This window comes from Falco cherrug, chromosome 8 (assembly GCF_023634085.1).
Source record: "Falco cherrug isolate bFalChe1 chromosome 8, bFalChe1.pri, whole genome shotgun sequence".
Taxonomy (NCBI): domain Eukaryota; kingdom Metazoa; phylum Chordata; class Aves; order Falconiformes; family Falconidae; genus Falco; species Falco cherrug.
This window is the reverse complement of record NC_073704.1, coordinates 53,677,053-53,696,967: the sequence shown is the minus strand read 5'-3', so window position 1 is coordinate 53,696,967 and position 19,915 is coordinate 53,677,053. Positions and strand designations below refer to the sequence as shown.

The 19,915-nt window shown below is 43.7% G+C and overlaps 1 protein-coding gene across 1 annotated transcript in view; it reads right to left on the bottom strand.

The window, feature by feature from the left end:
* The window catches only part of UBTD2 (ubiquitin domain containing 2), a 61,118-nt gene extending 41,445 nt beyond the window's left edge, over positions 1-19,673 (bottom strand). Inside the window, exon 1 of the mRNA XM_055719022.1 lies at positions 19,539-19,673. Within this exon, the coding sequence (XP_055574997.1) occupies positions 19,539-19,608 (70 nt within the window). The 5' untranslated portion in view covers positions 19,609-19,673. The remainder of the gene's footprint in view (positions 1-19,538) is intronic.
* Between the last annotated feature and the right edge of the window lie 242 nt (positions 19,674-19,915).

Below are 19,915 nucleotides of genomic sequence, written 5' to 3'. Positions count from 1 at the left end.
CTGTGGCACTTCAGTGCCCCAACAGAAACAAGCTCCACCAGCACCACAGAAATTGAGAGCTAGTTCCAACAGAATTTAAGCCTTTTTAGGTCATCAGTACAGCTCAGTCCTACCTAGGAAAATGTTAAAACCAACAGAGTTCCTAGAAATCCATAGGGTTCCCCTGAAGTAAAATTGCTTAGGAGGAGCTGCAGAAGTCAGCACAATTTTCAGATCCCATCTCACCACAGTGTTCATTTGCATTGGGCTATGTTGCATTAAACCCTTCCACCAAAATCTTGACATTTAACGCTGTCTGTGCAATACACGGTATAATGCGCAAGCCAGATGGCCAATTTAATGTTCCTAATGAATACTTAGGTGAACATGGAATTGCTCACGATGTCACTTCTGCCACGCACCACAGTCACAAATTCCAGAACAGAGTGAACAAAAAAAGCCTCCAAGTTGGTAACTGTTTTTACAATGACCAATGATTAAATTAGCTTAGTTACAGGATCTAACACCATGTCTTGAATTTATTCCAGTGTCACAGTTATTGGCAGGGATAAAGTTTCACATTAGCCAATTAACTAAATGCACTATTACTGTATCTCAGCTACTTAAGCTCATCAGTTAATTAAGAGCTTCAGTATAAGCCAAAAATAGGAACCTTACCTGACACACATACCAAACATACATTATCTTAATGATTTAATTTTACAGTTACCGTTCCACAGGTGCCATTTGGAAAACTGAAAGGCAATTGCTCAGTTTAAGGTGAAAGATGCATAAGCAAACATTTAAAGGTTTAATCTAAGGAACTGTATTTCTCACAATGTTACCTGCTGTTCTATCAAGCTCTATTTTACAAGGCAGTTGTTCATGATAAAAGTACCATTTCATGCTCCTTACAAATTACTTCTGTATCAACTCTTAGACGCTTTCAGCTTGGTTCCCATTTAAGAAATGTTTTATCTTAATGTCTAACTAAAACCTACCACTTATTTTCCCAGGGACTATGTCCTGGTGATTTCCAAGAAGCACGTCTGCCAGTGCAAGCTGAACGAGGCAGACCTGCGGGCACGCAGCCGTGCTGAGCACCTGCAGACAGATGTGTAACAGTGGGATAATGCATTCTTGATGCTCCTCAGATGTCAGGCTTCTTTCTGCTAAGTAATCTCTCAGCCAGCTCTTAACGGTAGGTGGTAATATCATCTTTAATAGCTGTCAAGTTAGTTGTGCCACATACAGCACCAGTACACCAGTGATTTAGGAGCAGAAAACTGAGCACTCCACTTGATGTTTATCTTTTAAGGTCACACAGCACAAGACTCACCCAGAACATGGACCTGCTTTTCCATCTACCACCAAGCTCATCTGTTGGAGTATTTGCCCTTCCCGGAAAGTTTACAGCCATAGGATTAAAAAAAGCCCCAAGGCCTTGCAAGGGCGAGATTCCATTTCTGCAGCAGGTGGATTAAAAACAATAACAACCCACACACACCCTAACAAAACCCCCTCTAAATTTCAGCTGCCCTTAGCACAAAAGACTCTTCATCCACAGAGAAGTTTTCTACATGTTACAATATTTTAACTAGCAGGCCTCATCCTCCTCTCCGCTGTCCCTTGTTTCCCATCAGTAAAATGCAATTTGTCACAACATTAACAAACCAGTGTGACCACAGAAGCCAAATGATCATACCAGTGATCTGGTACTCCCAGTACATCCAGGTACTCCCAAACAGTGGGCTACCAACATAACTAGATCCATTTTCATGTTCATACATTTGACTGTGCACACTGAACTTCTGCAGGGCAGAAGTCTGACAGACTGGTGGCTTAACACCCCAGTGAAAACCAAAAACATTCATTTACTTCTCTTCTGTAGTCAATACTTTCTGGATCCACAATCCAATTAACAAGTTTGAGAATTTATTCATGGAAGTACATATGCTCACAGCCTAAGCAAACTCCAGCCTTGAGTTCAACAGCATGTCGTCTAAAACAAGCAGGGAAAAAACCAGCTAAGGAAAAACGATGATGCAAGTTAGATTTTTTTAAAGAAGCAATTTTGAAACTAAACTTCTTTCTTCTGGAAAATCATTCTCCAAGAAACTCCAGTACCCAAGACTGGAGAAAATTCAGCAGCTGGAAGGTCTACAGATGGGTGTAAAGGCCAAGCAGCATCAATGGCTCAAAGGTGCAACACTTGTGCTTCTCAGACAAGAGTGATACACAGCGATCAGCAGCTGTCTTGGGACGCTGAAAAAGTCTGCTGCTCCCCATACCCCCACCAGAGGTTAGAACAGACAGTAAAGAACAACTGAAGATAATTTTCAAGCAGACCGTTCCAAATTTAACTCCTGCCGAAAACACTGGTGGGTCCAACCCTACATATGCTTTTTACCCCATGTGAAGGATAGGAATTTGCCTTAAAACAATATATAAAAGGGCCACAGAATCTAAAGCGAACACTGGAATCTGCTTCAGTGACTGCATTAAGCAATAAAATGAAAACAGTTACTTACAGGAGCTGTGGGGACCCAGAGGCACGTTATAGCAATTGACCAACAGCTCTGTTCTGCAGCTGAAGATGCTAAAGATTACAAAACACAGGAGAAAAACAAAAACTAAACCCTGAAAGGAGAGCAGTTCAGAGAGAGGGAGAGCTCCATCAGCCAAGAGCACAGAAACAGGATGAAAAGTACCTTCTTCTGAGTAAGAGCAAAGCTGGATAATTTCCCCACCACCTATCCACGTGTCCCACCCCGTGTCTCACGGTGCGTGCAGTCCCACTCTCGTGCCATAAGGTGCCACATCTCTTCTGTGGACTACTACTCTACGCTGTCAGAGTGACATCCATCCTCTTGCCTCTGCTTTCCATGGACATTTAATTATGCAGATCTTGGAAGAAAGGATAAAACACACCGCGAGTTGAGTTCTCACAGTTAAAAACTGTTTTCGACTGCAGTCTCCAAGGTAAAAGATTTTAGGGAGAGAAGGAGCGTAACGCATAATCAGAGGGCTCATCACAAAGGTGGAACAAAGCTCCCATTTATTTTCCAATACTTAAAAGGAAGGGAAACAAATCATACCAAGAATTAAAATAAAAAAATTCCCTAACTATTCCTCTGTAATCAGACTAAAGACTTACCTTCTATACTGTTTTGCTACACGATTTAATAAGTAACAATAGTTTAATGATAATAATTACATGATTAATTAGCACAATTACCTTTGAATCATCCTTCTTTTGATGGTAAATGCAGAGAATTTCCTCCTCTGTGCACAACATGAGATGGCAAGAACCAGCAGCATACAAGGATGATGTGAACATGAATTCTGCGTTCAGGGGTTTCGGTAGTTTTTTTGTTTGGTTGGTTGGTTTTTTTAGTAGAGGACAAGTTGGGCATATTGTACAAGTTTAGTTACTTCCCAGTGTTCAGATTAATACTGGTAGAGTTTACAGGACAGGCGACATATTAGAAAGACTTTAAAAAAAATTCTTAATAGGTGATGCTTCAGTTTTACTAACTGTCATCTGCAAGCAGGATTCCTTTAAAACAGCACAAAGTGTATCTGCAATATTGTAAGTACTATTTACTAATAATGCCCAGGCAACTTCAGAAGACCAAGATGCCTTTTGAAAAACATGTATGTCCAGCTATTTTATACATACCAACCTCTTAGCCATAAGGAACTCCTACCTTTCAAGTACACCTTTTGTTAAGAAAACCATATTTATGCCAGAGTTAGAGACAAATAATAATACATCAGTACACTAGTGCATTGCTTAGATAATTAGAAAGCTATTATCCATCTTCATAACCCAAAATGAAAAATACACAAGCCTTTGTTGCAACCTGTGTGTGTATATATATATATATATCTGTATGTCTTGTACATCCAGGCAAAAATAAAACTACTGTTAAATGGGAGCACTTGACCAAAGTAACCTTAAAGCTACATCCTTTCAAGGCTGTTTTAGCCCCCTGTGGATGTACTCGGGAAAAAAAGACAGACCTATTACAGCCCTATGGTCACGGTTTATTGATGCAATCCCACTTTAAGCATTTAACCCAAGGTGCCTGCACAAGCAAGGCATCCTCCTCCTCCGAGCAGTGCTGAGCCCAGCTGTCAGCTGCTGCTGTAAACCTCCTTCTGCGGGAGCCTGCTACTCTCCGTGAGATGGAAGGACCTTTGAATAAGTGCAGGAAACTGCCCTCTTCATTTAAATTGCTCAAATGAAGACAGATTAAAGTAGCCAGAGCCTTTCCACCTTTAGCAAATTCATTTGATCTCTTTCAAAAGTCCCTGAGCACGTAAGTCTTTAGCTTTATTAATGGACTGAGCAATGCCTGTTCTGTACCGAAGGGCAGCATTTCCAGCAGACACAACAGCACAGCCCTTAAGTAACTGCTCTTCCTTTCAAATGGAGGGATCACTACAGAACACAATTTGATTGAAAACACATTTAATTCTCAGCAATTCAGAGCAAGCTAAAAACTGGCAGTGCAATGATTATGTTGGCACTGGTATTGGCTGTTACATATCCAGTAATAGATGAAGTAGGTCTTGACCATGGGCTACATTTCACTTTTCTAAAAAGGTACTTTCTATAATGCTCGAAGGACCTTATTTCTCCAGTGTCATCACCTACTCATAAGCAAAAGTAGTGTCATTTTTCAGGACAGATGCACTTTTCCTACTTTTTCCACATAATTTAAGACATGTGTGCTGTAATGACAGATTAAATAAGTGTATATTGAATCTGGATGTGAGAGTTAAGTTTCTGTAGGAAAAGTCTTTGGTTCTGAGTTAAGGCAGAACTCTACAGTATTATAGAGACCTTCTTCTCATCCCTTCTCCAACCTGAAAGGAAAATAAGCCTAGCTTCAAATTTAAGGATGAGAACTTTGACTGGTAATGAGTGAGAAGGCATCAGTCAAAAAGACATTTTTATTTCAGCCATCTGAAAACAAAAGTCGAGATGTCCTGTGTTTTTTTAGTGCAGGTACAATTATTTTGTTTAGGTGGAGGGACTTCTGAAAGCATTGAGAGGAAAAAGAAACACCCACCCCAAAACCCCCAATACCTGGCTATAGCAATTAGAAGAATTCACAAAAATGGCTGGATGCAAGTACATTCCAGATTCACCCAGCTCACTGTACTAATTACTCTGCTCTGATGAGCAAACCATGCCCATGAACTGCTGCTTTTGCAGCTCTGATCAAGGGCACCTCAAACCCCAAATGCAGCAAAACTGGGGCTGCATTTTGGACTCTATCACGGCAGCAATCAAACTGTAAACGTGAAAGAAACCCATTTAGATCCCCCAGCAAATAGAATAAACAAATACACAAGGTTTCCTTGCTCGGCCAGACCCCAGGCAGCGATTTCTTCCAACGGCAGTTTCTTCCCTGCTTACTTTTTAAGCTGTAGCTTTGGTTCATAAAACTACGGCCAGGGTTCAGGACCCTCCCTATTACAGCAATATTTAGGCACTACTAGCAACAGAGACTATTAAAAATAATAATCAGAAAGGCAGTAAAACACAAGAGACTCCTCTGCTGTGGGAAGAGTAACCTTTGCTGGGGTATGTCCAAGATTAATACCAACTACTTGGAGACAGTTGGAAAAATCAAGTCGGAAGAATAACTCTCTTTGCATGCCCTCTTCATACTAAACCGGCAAGTTTGATCTCTAGTATTCCGAACCAACCCCTATTTTTGTGACAGGCCTGTCATTTCACAGACTGGTCAGGGTTGGAAGGGACCTCTGGAGATCATCTAGTCCAACCCCCTGCTCAAGCAGCGTCACCTAGGGCAGGTTGCACAGTCTCATCCAGGTGGGTTTTGGATGTCTCTGGAGAAGGAGACCCCACAGCCTCCCTGGGCAGCCTGTTCCTGTGCTCTGTCACCCTCAAGGTAAAGAAGTTCTTCCTCATACTCAGAAGGAACTTCTTGTGTTGCACTGTGTGCCCATTGCCCCTGGTCCTGTCACTGGGCACCACTGAAAAGAGCCTGGCCCCGTCCTCCTGGCACTCGCCCTGAAGATATTTGTAGCCCTTGGTAAGATCCCCTCTCAGTCTGCTCTTCTCCAGGCTACACAGGCCCAGCTCTCCCAGCCTTTCCCCACAAGGGAGATGCTCCAGTCCCCTGATCATCTTTGCAGTCCTACGCAGCCCCTTTCCCACCAAAGCACAGCACTTGCCTGTTGGCTATCATGGAAGAGCTTGTGTCTTCCAGTTTGTCTTCCTAAACCTGCAACAGCAGGAGCAGATCCAAACTGTCCCAAGCGCTCAATCCAAATTGCTACTCCAAGAAAGCCACTGAAAAATGTATGTTCAGCAATCATACTGCTTGGAAAAGTATGGAACATACCTAGGAACATTTACACGCTGGCAATAAAGTGCCCAGTACTTAGTTAATCAGCCTCAACTGTGTTTCCACTGAAAGAGCAGGCTGTAATATTAGCCACAGAGGAAAGGCAGTGGGGGAAAGCTACGTAATCCAACTTTTTTTTGACCTGTGTAAAAGCTAAAGATGAACATGAGAAAAACACACCAGAAAATGTTCACATCTGAGTCAGCGTTCACCCCAGTCCCGGCAGCTGGAAAGAGCTCGTTCATAGGGGCTCATTATTTAGCATCAAAATTGTGAGGAATTCCTCATTTTGTGAGGAAAAGGGTTCCTTATTTAACCTTCAACATATACAAGTGAAAGTTGGAAAGTTTCAAAAAAAGAAAAATGGTGCAGATATCTAAATCTGAACTGCATGGCAAGAGTTCCTTCAGCTGGAAAAAATCCTCGTATTAATTTATAATAATGAAATGAGACATGTGAAAGAAGGAAGGGTGACTGCACTGAGCAGCTAAAGTGCGCTTTATCAATGGAAGATGAATTCAGCTTGGAAATTTGGCAGGCAGAGCAATCAGATAGCGACAGCATACTTGAGTAGGCAAACCTGGAAAGACTTTTAAGACAAGATTAGATCAGTTGGTAGAATTTCTAAGACAGAATATTCTGTTTGACACAGCATTGAACTAGGAAATACAGAAACCTTTGCTGGAACAGCCATCTTGGACTTTGCACAACCTTATTTTAAGCTGAACTGTCACTACCTAATAGTTAGTTTTGTTTGTTTTGGTTTTTTTACAGGCTTGATTATCAGATAGCAGTGCTCTCAGCACCTCCCTGGATGTAGCCTGCCAAGAGATATTAACAAAGCAGGACACCGGCAGGAACCGAAACACTTCCTCCCCCACCCCCAAGTATCTATAATATTTTCCCCGCTAATGTGGAGCTCAATGCAAATTATTAACTTTTTGTAATAAGTTCCCACCACAGTAAGATAAAATGCTAATATCACTTCTTCCATAGTCCTGTGGCATACCATTTTCCCTGAATATAATCATAAGAACATAATTGGAGTAAAAAAATTGCACTTGCACTCCTAAGATAAAACACTTGCATTTTTGGCATGGATAAAGCCTGAAAAAAAGTGAATACCGTAGTGAAGAGTTATATAGAATGCAAAAGAAATATTGGTTTATTTTCCAGTGCCATATATTTTGAGGAAGCAGTGGTGAGCACAGCTTTAAATATGTTTACTGATAAATTCTCGAGAAAAAGTTGCTCCCTGGGAACTGATCATGACTGATCGTGTCCTGGGACAGATGAAGGCTGGCAATGGGGACTGTTAAAGAGCCCCACCACTCTGCATGTGTAATCACCACTCCCAGGTGAAGCAGTCAGCTAGACCCCATCAATGGGATGGGTGCAAACGGGGTGTTTCATTCGGGGTTCACCAGCTAACGCACCCCCACATTTCTACTCCTACTTGGTTTGGGAAGCAGCTTCCACATAACTGACCTGTGTCAAAAACACTTAAGAGATCTCCACTGGCAGCACAAGTGACACCTGCTATGTTAAAGATAAACAAGGAACCCAAATTTCTCTTTTTTCAAATTGCGTCAATGTGTTTTCCCCACTGCTGGGCACAAACTCTTCAAAAACCAGTGGAGTATTTCACCTTTCAAGCTGCCTAAAAAGCTAAAGTGGTCATTTAATCACAAGCCATGACTGCTCCTCCTCCCCCACTTAAACCTAATTACTAGAAGAATAGTATTTAGGAGACTTAGGTGCACAACAGACCAGTCACTCCGCTAGAAAGGGCATGAGACTTCCCAGGGAGACAAAGCACACCCAAGTCTTGACATTCACCTTGACTAACACCTTCCTGGACTTCGGTGGGTAAAGGATGATGAGGCCAATCAAAGCAGAAGTGAGATGTAACTTACAAAACATGGGTACCTTGGAGCATTATTAATTACTGCTAAATAGGCAAAATAAAAACTCAGCAGCAAGATGGTAGGATTAGGAGTCAAGAATTCCCTTCTGGTCAAGCTCACTTGACCAAAAAAGATGGGTAAGGACAGTTCAGAAAATGCACAAGTTGCTTCCACCTAACCTGTAAGGGCCAGTTATCAGACAGTAAACTCTTTGCAGCCAATATTGTTCCTTCGGTTCAATTTATTCAATATTCATGAGCTAGCCCAACCGAGACCCAGACTACGACTTGTACTCAGGACTGGCACGACTCCAGCTTAAGTACGTCTCCCCTGAAGAAACATGATTTTAAGAAGAGACCAGCAGGACAGAATCTGTGAGAGATACACAAGGTCACAAAACACTGGACTTCAACATTAAAAAGCATATTTTGCTAGTATTTCTTTCCATAAGAAACAAAAGGAAGAAAAGGTTTTGGAAACTGGCAGCTGGACACAGCATTATTTACATCATCTCTTCAAGGCAGTGATGGCCCAGGCAGCTCTATCACAGTTGAGAAGAACCTGGTATGTTTTCTAACAGTTCATGCCATTTACAAGGGCAGAGGGGGAATAATACCCCAAATACAGTTAAACTGTTTGCAGAGGTTTGAAGGAAAAGAGTTTTTCTGTACAATGGATTATCTTTTTCCTCACTTTGATAGAAAGCACACTGGTTTAGAAAGTCTCTATCATGAGCCAGAGTTCAGGAACAAGAAGATTATTTACACCTAAAGGACTCTCAGTCTGGTATTGCCTTGCAATACCAAACCACAATATCCATGCTCGCTTGTTCTGACAATGCTGCTGCTCCTTTTTTCTCCCAGAGGAGAGACTAAAATCATGTATTCCCTCTTGTTCCATTCTGAAGGAGTTTCAGTTAAAGCCAAAACCCAAGCCTGTAGTATTTTCGGAGCTATTTTTGTGCTGTAATACCAGTGCAGCAGCTGGAGTGTCCTGGATACATACAATGAATGCGCTTGTTTCAGTTGCGTTAAGGCAGCAATGGGACACTGCATTAAGTAACATCAATGTGAGGCTATACAATACGTGACTGACTTAAAGCATGTGACTTTAACCAAGCAATGTGATTTCAATACTCGTGGTTTTCTGTTGCAATTCAAGCTGTTTTGGCACCAGAACTAGTTTTAGATTTGGATAAAGATACAACGGAGATCTACAGATGCGAAAAAAACCCAACACACAAATGAGTGAGAGAACTTATCTCAAATGAGCATTTAAACCTGTCTTAGCATAATATCCAATATTGATAAGCACTTTTCAGAACATATTTTTGTTCGATAACTGCTTGTATTTATAGCAACCCCTGTTCTTTTAATGTACTTCTGTAGACACACAGCAAAAAAAAAAAAATTACAGAAAAATCAGTCTGTTATGTATTTTACTGAGCCAAGTCATCAACATGCAACTCACAAGCGAGTTCCAACTCCTTAGAAATACAGTTTAAATAGATATTTGACAGCTTTCCCCTTCTTCACCCCTCAAAGTGCTAACCCTCAGTTGGGACCTGTGATTTACCACCCGTTCAGCAGGTTTGCTCATTACATGCACTGGATGTACGCAACGCACAGGCAAAGGAAAAGATTTGCTCGTCCTCAGCAAGCAGAGCATTCGCATCATGTCCCAAACATGCAACCAGACCAAATCCAGGAACAGCGAAGGATGCTGCTACTTAGAGGTGTGAAGGACTGGAGTGCTAAGCTTCATCTGAACGTATGTTTAACTACTGCTGCCACCAAATATAGCCTCCGTGTGAATACATTCAGCAAGAGTTAGTGAAATTGTTAGTCCAACCTTCAGATAACATTTATGGCTTCCAAACTATTTAACACGTATTCTACACTTTGCTTCCCATTAACACTTCCAAATTGCTTATACCCATGTCTTCTCACCCTTGCTTCAGTCCACGTGTCAGCAAGCTTGGAGCACCGAGAGCCTGCAATTAGTTGAAATAGGACTCGTACCTATACCAAAAAGGTATCTAAAACATGCTTCCATGTTCAGACACACCGTGTCCCTTCTCTGCTTCCAGCATGACCCTGCAGGTCCTTCTTGTCCCCTATGAAGGAGGCATGCAATGCAATGATACCTGCAAGAGAGGTTCAGAAGCTTTTGACAGGTAAGAGCCCAACTGAAAGCTAAGCATCCTGCATTAAAGACATTATTTTAAGGTACATAGCTTTTACTTGCAGCAGGGATAAAGCAAATGCATCTGAAAACATTCTGAAGGCATTAAAAAGTCCAGCATATATGACAGAGGCAACGTTTTGCTATACCACTGCCAAGAAATACCCTGTGAAGTACATATGAAACACATGAATTAGCAATTTTTACTTACATCATTTACCTTTTCACCAGCCAGCCATTATCCTGTGATTGCTGATGCTCTACAGCAGGCTCAGGCACTCAAGCAGCAGCGTGCTGCCAAAAAAAACCTGGCAGGAGAAAATGGCATTCACCAGCTGCAGGTACTATCCACTATTTCATAGGTACTCTTTTACAAAAATACTGTATTTACCTATACAGACACGGAATCACAGGAGATGATAGTTCTTTGGCAGAAAAATAAAGCAACGAAGCAAATGCCATGAAAGAGCCTGAATCCAGAGTGCCCTTGATCACAGTGTGAGAGCAGAAATTGAGCTCCAGGACTGAGTTTTAAAAATACCAAAGGTAACAAGTTTGTAACCCCAAACTACCCTACTCTGCTCCTGACGCCATCTCAGGCTCCGAGAGTGTTCTCAAAGAGCACACATCTCTACTGGGAAAAGCTGAAAAATGCCTTCCTACATAATACATTGTATGAACAAAGAGAATTATTTATAGTTGCTACATTTATTATAAATTATTATAAACTGTGAGTTGTTATGAACTATTAAACGTTTATAATTTCATTTTATGGAAAATATTTTATTTATGCAAGTGTCAGTAATGGTAGATTGAATCTATATACGTGTTACAGGGGTAAACTTTCCCTATTAAACGTGGGTAAAGATAACATGCAATCTACAGCACTGTATGATACATTTTCACATTTTAACCTCATCTTTTCACCCTGGGCAGCACCTGTTCTCGCTAAAAACCATTGAAGCACTCCTCACTACCATTTGTGAAGTGCCTTTTCTTTCATGTTTGAGAACATGGGAAAACCACATGACAGATCACGCAGAAACTCCCCAACTCCCCTCCCTTCTACCTAATCTTCAGCACAAGGATGTCTTTTTATATATATATATATATATATATAAATTTTATACATATATAAAAATCCTTCAGCACATCTGAGTTTCTACAGAAGTGAAGAACCATTTCTTCAGAACTGTGCCCATCTCCTCCCACAAATGGCTTTCAAGCAGTGCTTTGAATTTTTTTCCTTTTAAATCATTTGTGGAGGGGGGGCGGGGGGAGATGGGAAGAGAGAAGGACATTGAGAAAAGGATGAAGGGAAGAGGTGTTGAAGTGTTCTAATACAGAAGCACAGCAGCAAGGATCCCCATCCCCACCAGTATTTCTACTTTATGAAGTACAATTTTCAAATGCTTTACATCAGGCCCTAATAGGTCAACCGAATGTAGAACAGCCTCTGCGAACGGATAGTGTGTATTCATTGCTTGTGCACTTATTACCTGAAGAACCTGCAATGCCCCTGCACCTCCCTCAGTAAGGTGAAGTCTCAGGATGACAGGCTACTTACGTCATTTTAAATGTTTAAGGTAGCCTAGGAAACACTAGCCCCACTCAGCATTTAAGGCATAGTTTTTAAATTTATTACAAAGGTGGGGCACAGAGCAAAAACCCTTTTATGCAGTTTGCACTTCCCCATCTTTTGTCCATCTCTCATATGCACAAACCTAATCCAAGTGTGCCAGGAAAGAAAGCTGCTACCTGGCTGATAGCTGTGAGATCGGCCTAGGGTCAGCAGAAGGCAGCAAATGCAAAATTCAGGTTCCAGCTGAACCTTAAACAAACCACATTAGACATCCCGCATTTTTACTGCGCACAGGTCAAGAGTGTAAAATCTCGAGTTACATATTACGCTACAGCATCCATCGGCTGTACAAGCAGTGCAACGAGCACTCACACTGCTTTGGGATGCAGCACGCTTCTGGTAGTCAGTATGAAATGCTGAATTACATTCTGCAATTTTCACACCAGAAACACAATCACTACATCAGGGAAAAGCTTCCCCCCCCCCACCTTTAAAAAAACTAAACAAAACACACACAACCCAAAACCTGCACTACTTTTGCTTCCAAATTAGTGGAATGTTTCTCTTTCTTCAAGTCTTAGATGTGAGCCAGACAACACACAGGCAGCAAATTAAGCTGTAACTGAAAACCTCAGAGTGCAAGTGAAGTGTTTCAGTCAACAGCCAGAAACCAGGTTACTGACTTCGGGTTTGTTTGGTTTTGGTTTTTTTCTTCCTTGTATTCCACCTGCTTCACAGAACAGGCCACTTCATCACCTTTCACTTCTCATTTCAGGTAATTGAGCCTCATCACCCTTGCCATGCTCCCATGCCAAGCAATGCCTGGCCCCAGTCTCCCCCCAGTAGGACCAGCAGCCATGGCACAGGCACTTTCCCAGCGAGTGGATCTGATGTGTCCCATGCTCCTGCGGATTCACCAGCCCTGCCAAGTCACAATACAAACACAAAGGCTTAGCATCGCTGTGAGCAAACAGAGCCCGTAGGTTCTCAGTAAACAAAGTGAGCAGATGCCTCTGAAAGCCCACCGTACACATGCAACGCTTGCATCGCCCTGGCATCCACCCAAGGTCAGCACCTTTCTGCATGTTGAAATTCAGCATCCCAAACTGGCAAGACATCCCTGAGGACTACTTCATCCGCCTGCTTACTCTATTTTTACTACAATTATGATGACTACAGCTGTCTAAATGAAGCAGCTTTTAAAACTGGAGTTAGGAAGATTTAGAAAGGCTCAATTTCATAATGTGACCTTTGCAAAAGAAAGAAGAGTCCTGCAAACCTTCCAGCTGAAAGAAAAATAAAACTCATAAACCTCCACAAACTTCACCTAAAGTACCTGTAAATAGGAAAGATGAAGGTGAACCAAATGGCTCCTGCCTTTAAGCTGCCAGTTAAGCACTGTGCACCCAAGAGATGCCACATGCAGGCTTCCCTGCTTCATCCTGGCTGCTGGGCAGCAGAACTCCCCCCTAAAAATATTCTTCCCTTCCTAAGACAGGGATGCCACCAGCTCTGGGAAGAGAAAGCTTACAGCCACACACCCAGCTGTGCCTCTTTGCAGGAAACACCCCACGGGAAGGAAAATCAAGCCAGCTCCATATTTTCTTTCAGAGCAGTATTTGGGAAAGTCATGCTGCATTGCTGTGGACACATTAGGACCTGGCTTCTCTGCAGGAGAGGATGGACATATTGCACCAGCCGTGCTCAAAAAGTCATTTTGAGTCTGGTGAGAAAGAATTGGGAGGATCATAAAGCACCTATTGGCCAGTACAGCATACGTCCCTGTAGTATGCATAAGCAAGTAAAAAAAAAAAAATAATTAAGGACCAAGAGGAAAAAAAACCCTGAAGTATTTGAATCAAAGGAATCTGAATTTTAAGGGAGTGAACCAGAGGTAGTAAATTGAAAACAACTGCCTAAAAAAATGTAACTGACTTTTATACAGTGTTTGTCTACAAGACAGGGTAAAAGTGCTTTTTATGTCAAACGCTCTAAGGATCACAGTCCTTTTTTGCTTATAAAACAGCAAAGGAGCAGTTGTATTCCTTTCTCAAACATGGCCATCTGGTCAGAAGTTTTTCACATATTTATTTTCTTTTTTTTTTTCCCCCTCTTTTTCAGGAGCTGGGTAACCAGACCAGCTGTGGCCAACTTGATCTTTTTCATACCTGCAAGACAACTTGCAGGAATCGGCAAGACTTAACTGTAAGGCAAATCTTTATTTCTGGCTTCAACTGTATTATAATTTGTGACTCATAAATTATATTCAACATTCACATGAAAAATAACAGCTATCATATTACCTGCTGCATCAAGAGTGGATCACCGTTTTCTAGAGTTTATTCAAACAGGCAACTAATAATATTTTCCATTTATCAAAATTCTCCAAAACACAATGGATGTTCAATTTATTATATTTAATATTCAGCGAAGGAGGATGTTGTTGCTTTCAACACTGAAATCCCAAACAGGGAAATTAAAACAAATCACTTCATCTAGAAACCAAACAAACAATTACATGGAGGAACAATGCCAAAAAGGAAACCGAACAGCTGTGTTCGTCAGCCCTTATTAACAGTAAAAGTAACACCTTATTTCATTTTCTAAGAGTTACTTGTTATCACCTGAAAAACAAAACAAAGTCTATTAGTTTACAAATGAAAAGTGTCATACCATCAAAGTGGTATTCCAGTAGAAAAATACTTGGGACTGAATTATCAGGCATTCTCAGCACAAGATCCACAGATCCTAATAATCTCAAGGAGGCAGTGGGTGCCCAGCCCTCAAGAAACAGTCATTAAAGGCTACTTTTATTACAAAGCCCAGATAAAACCCACACATACTCTTGTGGAAATCATGAGAGACATACAGCAACTTGTCAGAGCCATGCTAAGCTTTTCTTATCATTCAATTTAAAAAAAAAACAAACAAAAGGCACAGTAAGACCTAACAGCTAATTCCAGCTCTGACTTAATACTACCTTTGCAAAAACATATCCAGCACCGTATTTCAGGGTTGCATTACGAAACAGCAGGCACTACCTGAGCTCTAAAGCTACCTCCTTTAGATGGCAATGAAAGAAATCCCAGAAAAGTGCTGTGGGCAGGCACGCACCATCACAGCTTGCACCAACAGCTAAAACACACTGCAAAATGCAATCTGGAAGTGGGAGATTCTTTGTATGCTGCAATACAAGGGGTAGGCACCAGATGCTATTAACTGCTCAGTCATGAGATGCTCGTTTAACCCCCCTCCCGTGCAAGCCATGCATAGCCCTACTGTATTAGTCCAATTGTGAGCAACAAATCTGACTACTTAATATGCAAATTCCCTTGGTCAGTCTTCCATAGAAGCACCATGAAAGCAGTTATTGTAACTTCAAATTAGACATGTGATATGCAGCACTGCACAGCACTCTAAAGAAAATATTTAAGAAACCGTTGTCCAGTTAGCCAAAGCAGAGATTGAGCACAATATTTGGCTTTCTAGAAGTTAACAAGGCTCTAGCACTGCATCAAATACTGCAGGAGGAATTTATATTTTTAATAGCCTCCTATTCTAGCATGTCAGTCAAATGTGCAGCCCTATTTCCACCTGTCCCTATTATCACTGCTGGGTGATAGGGGCAGCAGTAAAGAAGACAAATTTCAAACAGAATCAGTGTCTTTTATAACAAAGAAGGGCGATAAGAACTCCAGCAGGCAGGCGAACATCACGTCAAGGAGAACGCAGCAGCAATCAGACAGCTGCAGCCAAAAGGCTTTATCTGTAATGACTTGTCATGCCCATACTTCTAGACATCGGATTTCCTGCCCTTTCGTTATTCCACGCAAATTATTGTCTTCACTGAATTTTACCAAATGAGACAAAGTAATAAGCAACTTCTAATAGGGTAAAAGTCTGCCAGGAGAAACCGAATGAGTTCATGTTTCTCTTTTTCCTTCCCACTGCTCCCCTCCAAAGAAAGAAAGGAAATTTAAGAGCCCTCCGGAAAGGTCTTGCCTATGGGGATGGCAAGTTGGCAACGCAAGTTCTCCTGTTTTTGCTAAACTGAACATACCTGATAAGCTATTAAACCTTATGTACAGGCACAAAACCAGAGTTTTCCAGCAGTAAAGACCAAACCCAATGCTCTTCTGAACACCCAACTGAAGAAGTCACATAGCCTGTAAGTGGCCAGAGGACAGCTATTTCTCCCCCTGCCTCACCATCCTGTAGAAACCCAGCCACCTTTGACAAGGCACGGCAAGCAGAAACTTGTGGTGCTCGGCTCCTGAAAGCTTGGGATATTGGATGGGAGACAGCTAAACAAAAGGGGTAAAGGGGTGGGGAACCCCTGTGTCTATAAACCACCTAATGATCATCTTTTATTCTTCCTTGTATCTCCCTTAGTAAGTCACCAATAAATCCATCTCACCATCCGGAACACCCACCCACCACAATACAGCTCTGCTGGCCTACAACACACCAAGTGTCAAGACAGGAACTTTTTTGTAAATACGACAAGCAGTATTCTGTTGAAATGAAAACTTGCTAAAAAGAGCAGTGATAATGAAACAGCTGGTACCAATCTGCAAAGACCATTTCATTTCCAGCAGGGTGGGCAGAGCAGCATCTGCTTAATTCTGGTTAAGGTACAGACTCCTCCTGCTTCAGTCAATGTGAACAGAAACGTGCAATAAGCTGGTACACACTAAGAGAGCTGGTATTTTTTAACTCAGTTTTAACACACAGAGACACACCTGAGTATATGCAACAGCTCTCCAGCTACATGCAAACATCCTGACCTTGAAAAATACTCATAGTAAAGACAAAGGAAGCGCACGTGGTCAGGGCACACTGTCAGCTTTGCTGAGCAGCGGAGAAGTAACGGGAAGTGCCAGTGATTGACAAAAGGACTGAGGAGGATACAGGGATGTGGCAAATCTGCACCTCAGCTCCAGTGATAGAATTGAGCAAGATTCCGCCAGCTTCCCACAGCACCGTAACAGATTGAGACCGGTATGAATTAAGACTTGAGATCCAGCTCCCACTCTTATGCAGCACCAAGCACTGCCATTAGTCTCTAATCAATCTCTTGACCACTGATTCTCCAAGAAACTTTTCTATTCTGGGAAAAAGACAAAGCCTCCCCAAAGTGAGTCCATCGCTGGCAGAGCTCTGTTTAGAACTGTTTCTGTTCCAAAATACCTTCCTGAGATTTATAAATGACCTGGCCCTGCTCACTGACAGCAATCTGACAGCAAATACACCAGACTAGGTCACAGCCCAGGAGCTGCAGCAAATGAGCCTGATATAGCAAACAGGAGTAAGTCACCTTTCTGCACAGGTCTCGTCTCCAAATGATGGCGTTCACTTGTGCCTCAGCTGGTTTGCTTGCCGATGCCTCAAGACATACGCACCCTCGAGAGAGAAAGTCTGATTTCATACTTGGCATGGGCATGTTTGCAGAATTTGTAAAGCCAAGAATTAGTGCAGGCTGGACTTTGACATCTTGGGAGTCGGATTTACAAAAGATATTCTGAGGTTCTTTCAGCTTAACCTACACCCCCTTTTTTTCTTGTTGAGAGGCAGGAACACATACATGACGTTACAAAACGGGCTACTGCACACTGTAGCTGATTGTTTAAGACAGCCCTGAGAAGCCCATAATTCAACTGAAATTTCATCACTTCTTACTTCAGCAAGACAACCTTAAGGAACATTATCCTTAGAGCATGAATCAACACGAGCCAGCCAGCTGACATGCATTTCACATCTCTTACATCTTGAAAAACCCAGCTGCTGTTCTAAGGCACCAAGCACAATAGGTTATTTAACCCCAAAGCAGCAGTGTGTCGTGCCACGTAAACACCAAGCAGGAACACGCACCCAGTAAGGCCATCTGGGACAGCGCTCTGTGGACAACTTGGATGGAGACTGTCCACCTCACGCGCTGCTACTGGGCATGTGATAAGACTATTTTACAATATCAGCCAAATTCTGATACTTCTTTTTTCTCCTATCTCATTCATTCGACGTTACAGGGAAGACAAGAGCGAGGAAATGAAACAGGCTATTTCTGTGACATGATCTCACCTTGTAACACCTAGCTACTGCAGCAGGTCTCAGAACAAATGTGAGCGTAGCTTCTAATGCTATTTTTTTGGTCAAGCCTTTTTGGGTAAGCAATGCTTCCTGCCATTTTTCTCTGACTTCTAGTATGCTCTGGTCCTTTCTGCACTGACACTCTTACATTTTTTACTGGTTCTGCTTAGTACAGATGCGTTTTAGATGAAAAAAAAAAGGAGGAAGAAGTGTGTTAACAGAGAAAAGGAGAAGAGTTAGGAAGACTAATAGACAAAGCTACAAAAATCCTTTTAATGACAATGATGTCATTAAATCCTACACAGTTCTTAGCAGCTGGACTTTCTGGTATTTCTATGAACTACGTATCTGACATTAATCAGCAGGTGGCTGCTTCAGATATAGTTGTAGAGCACTGCATTTTTTTACAGTATGGAATGACAGCAAGGTCATTGATATAACAGAACACCCATCAGCTGGGGCATCCAAAATACAGACAGACTGATAAATAATATTCCATAGGCACAGGGGAAAACGCAGAGCTGGGTCAGCAATTTTCAACCTGAAATCTGTGGACCCTGCATGCGTGAGGACTACTTATAAGTCAAGCGTCCCGTTGGTAGGCTGACTTTAAATGATTATAAAGCACATACAGCTCAGCTGGAGAACATCAGGGGCCCACAAACCTGAGAACGTTAAAAAAGCAATCATTCTGACATTTAGGTAGAGAATAACAGAGGGATTAAAGGCTGCTTATGCCGCAGCAGCACTTCCACATAAGCCACGCCGGCTAAGTAGGTGTGCACTTGCACACGAGCGAGAGAACACGCTGCTCCAACACCTGAAGTCGCTGGAAATGGATTATTTAGCGTGGGTGACTTAGGCTGCCGGAAAGCATCCATCTTTCTTGGAGGGAGTAAAAAGGAAAATAAAACCCAAACCCGCAGCGGTGCCAGGCTCTAAGTTGCCTGAAGAATTATTCTCCGCACACCACAAGGAGCTGAGCCCAAGAAAAACAAAGTTGGGGAGCCGCAGGCAGGCCCTCTCCCCAGGCTGCCCTCACTGCACCCGCTGCCTGCCCCCGGGCCGCGCCGGGCCGACCGCGGGGCCCCTGCACACACCGGGGCCGGGGGTTCTGCCCGCGAGGCTGTGCCCACCCGGGCGCCCCGCCGAGGTCCCGCACGGCCCCGCCGCCCCGGGAAAGTTGCGGCCCGAGCGGCCGCACCGCGCCGGGCGCTGGGCGGGGGGAAGCGGGGCGCGGCGCACCGAGCCCGGCGAGGGCAGCGCGGCCCCCCCGTCCCCGTCCCCGCCCGGCGCCGGGCCCGGCCCCGCCGCAGGCCCCGGCCCGCAGCGCCCGCCCCGGGGTCCCCCCGCCGCGCCGGGGGCGGCCGGCCAGCCCGCCCCCCAGCAGCCCCCGGGCCCAGCGCTCACCTCCGGTGCCGTCCGAGTTCTCGTTGAGGCTGCCCGAGGAGTCGTGGTGGGAGCCCACACACCCGCCCATGGGGCCCGCCCGGCCCGCAGACCCGCCGCCGAGCCGCCCCCCCCACCCCCCTCCCCCTGTAGCCGAGCTCCGCCGCCGGCCGGGCAGGCGCGATGGCTCCGGAGCCGCCTCCTCGGTCTGCAACACCGCCCCCGAGGCGCGGCCTCCTCCCGCCGCACGGCTCCGCCTCCGGCCCGCCGGGGACCGCCCCCGGCCCCAGCCCCAGCCCCGGCCCCGGCCCCGGCCCCGGCCCGCACCGGGCGGAGGTCACGCCGCCCCGCCTGGCCCTGCGCCGCGGCGGCTGGCGGGTCGGGCCGGGCCCAGCTGC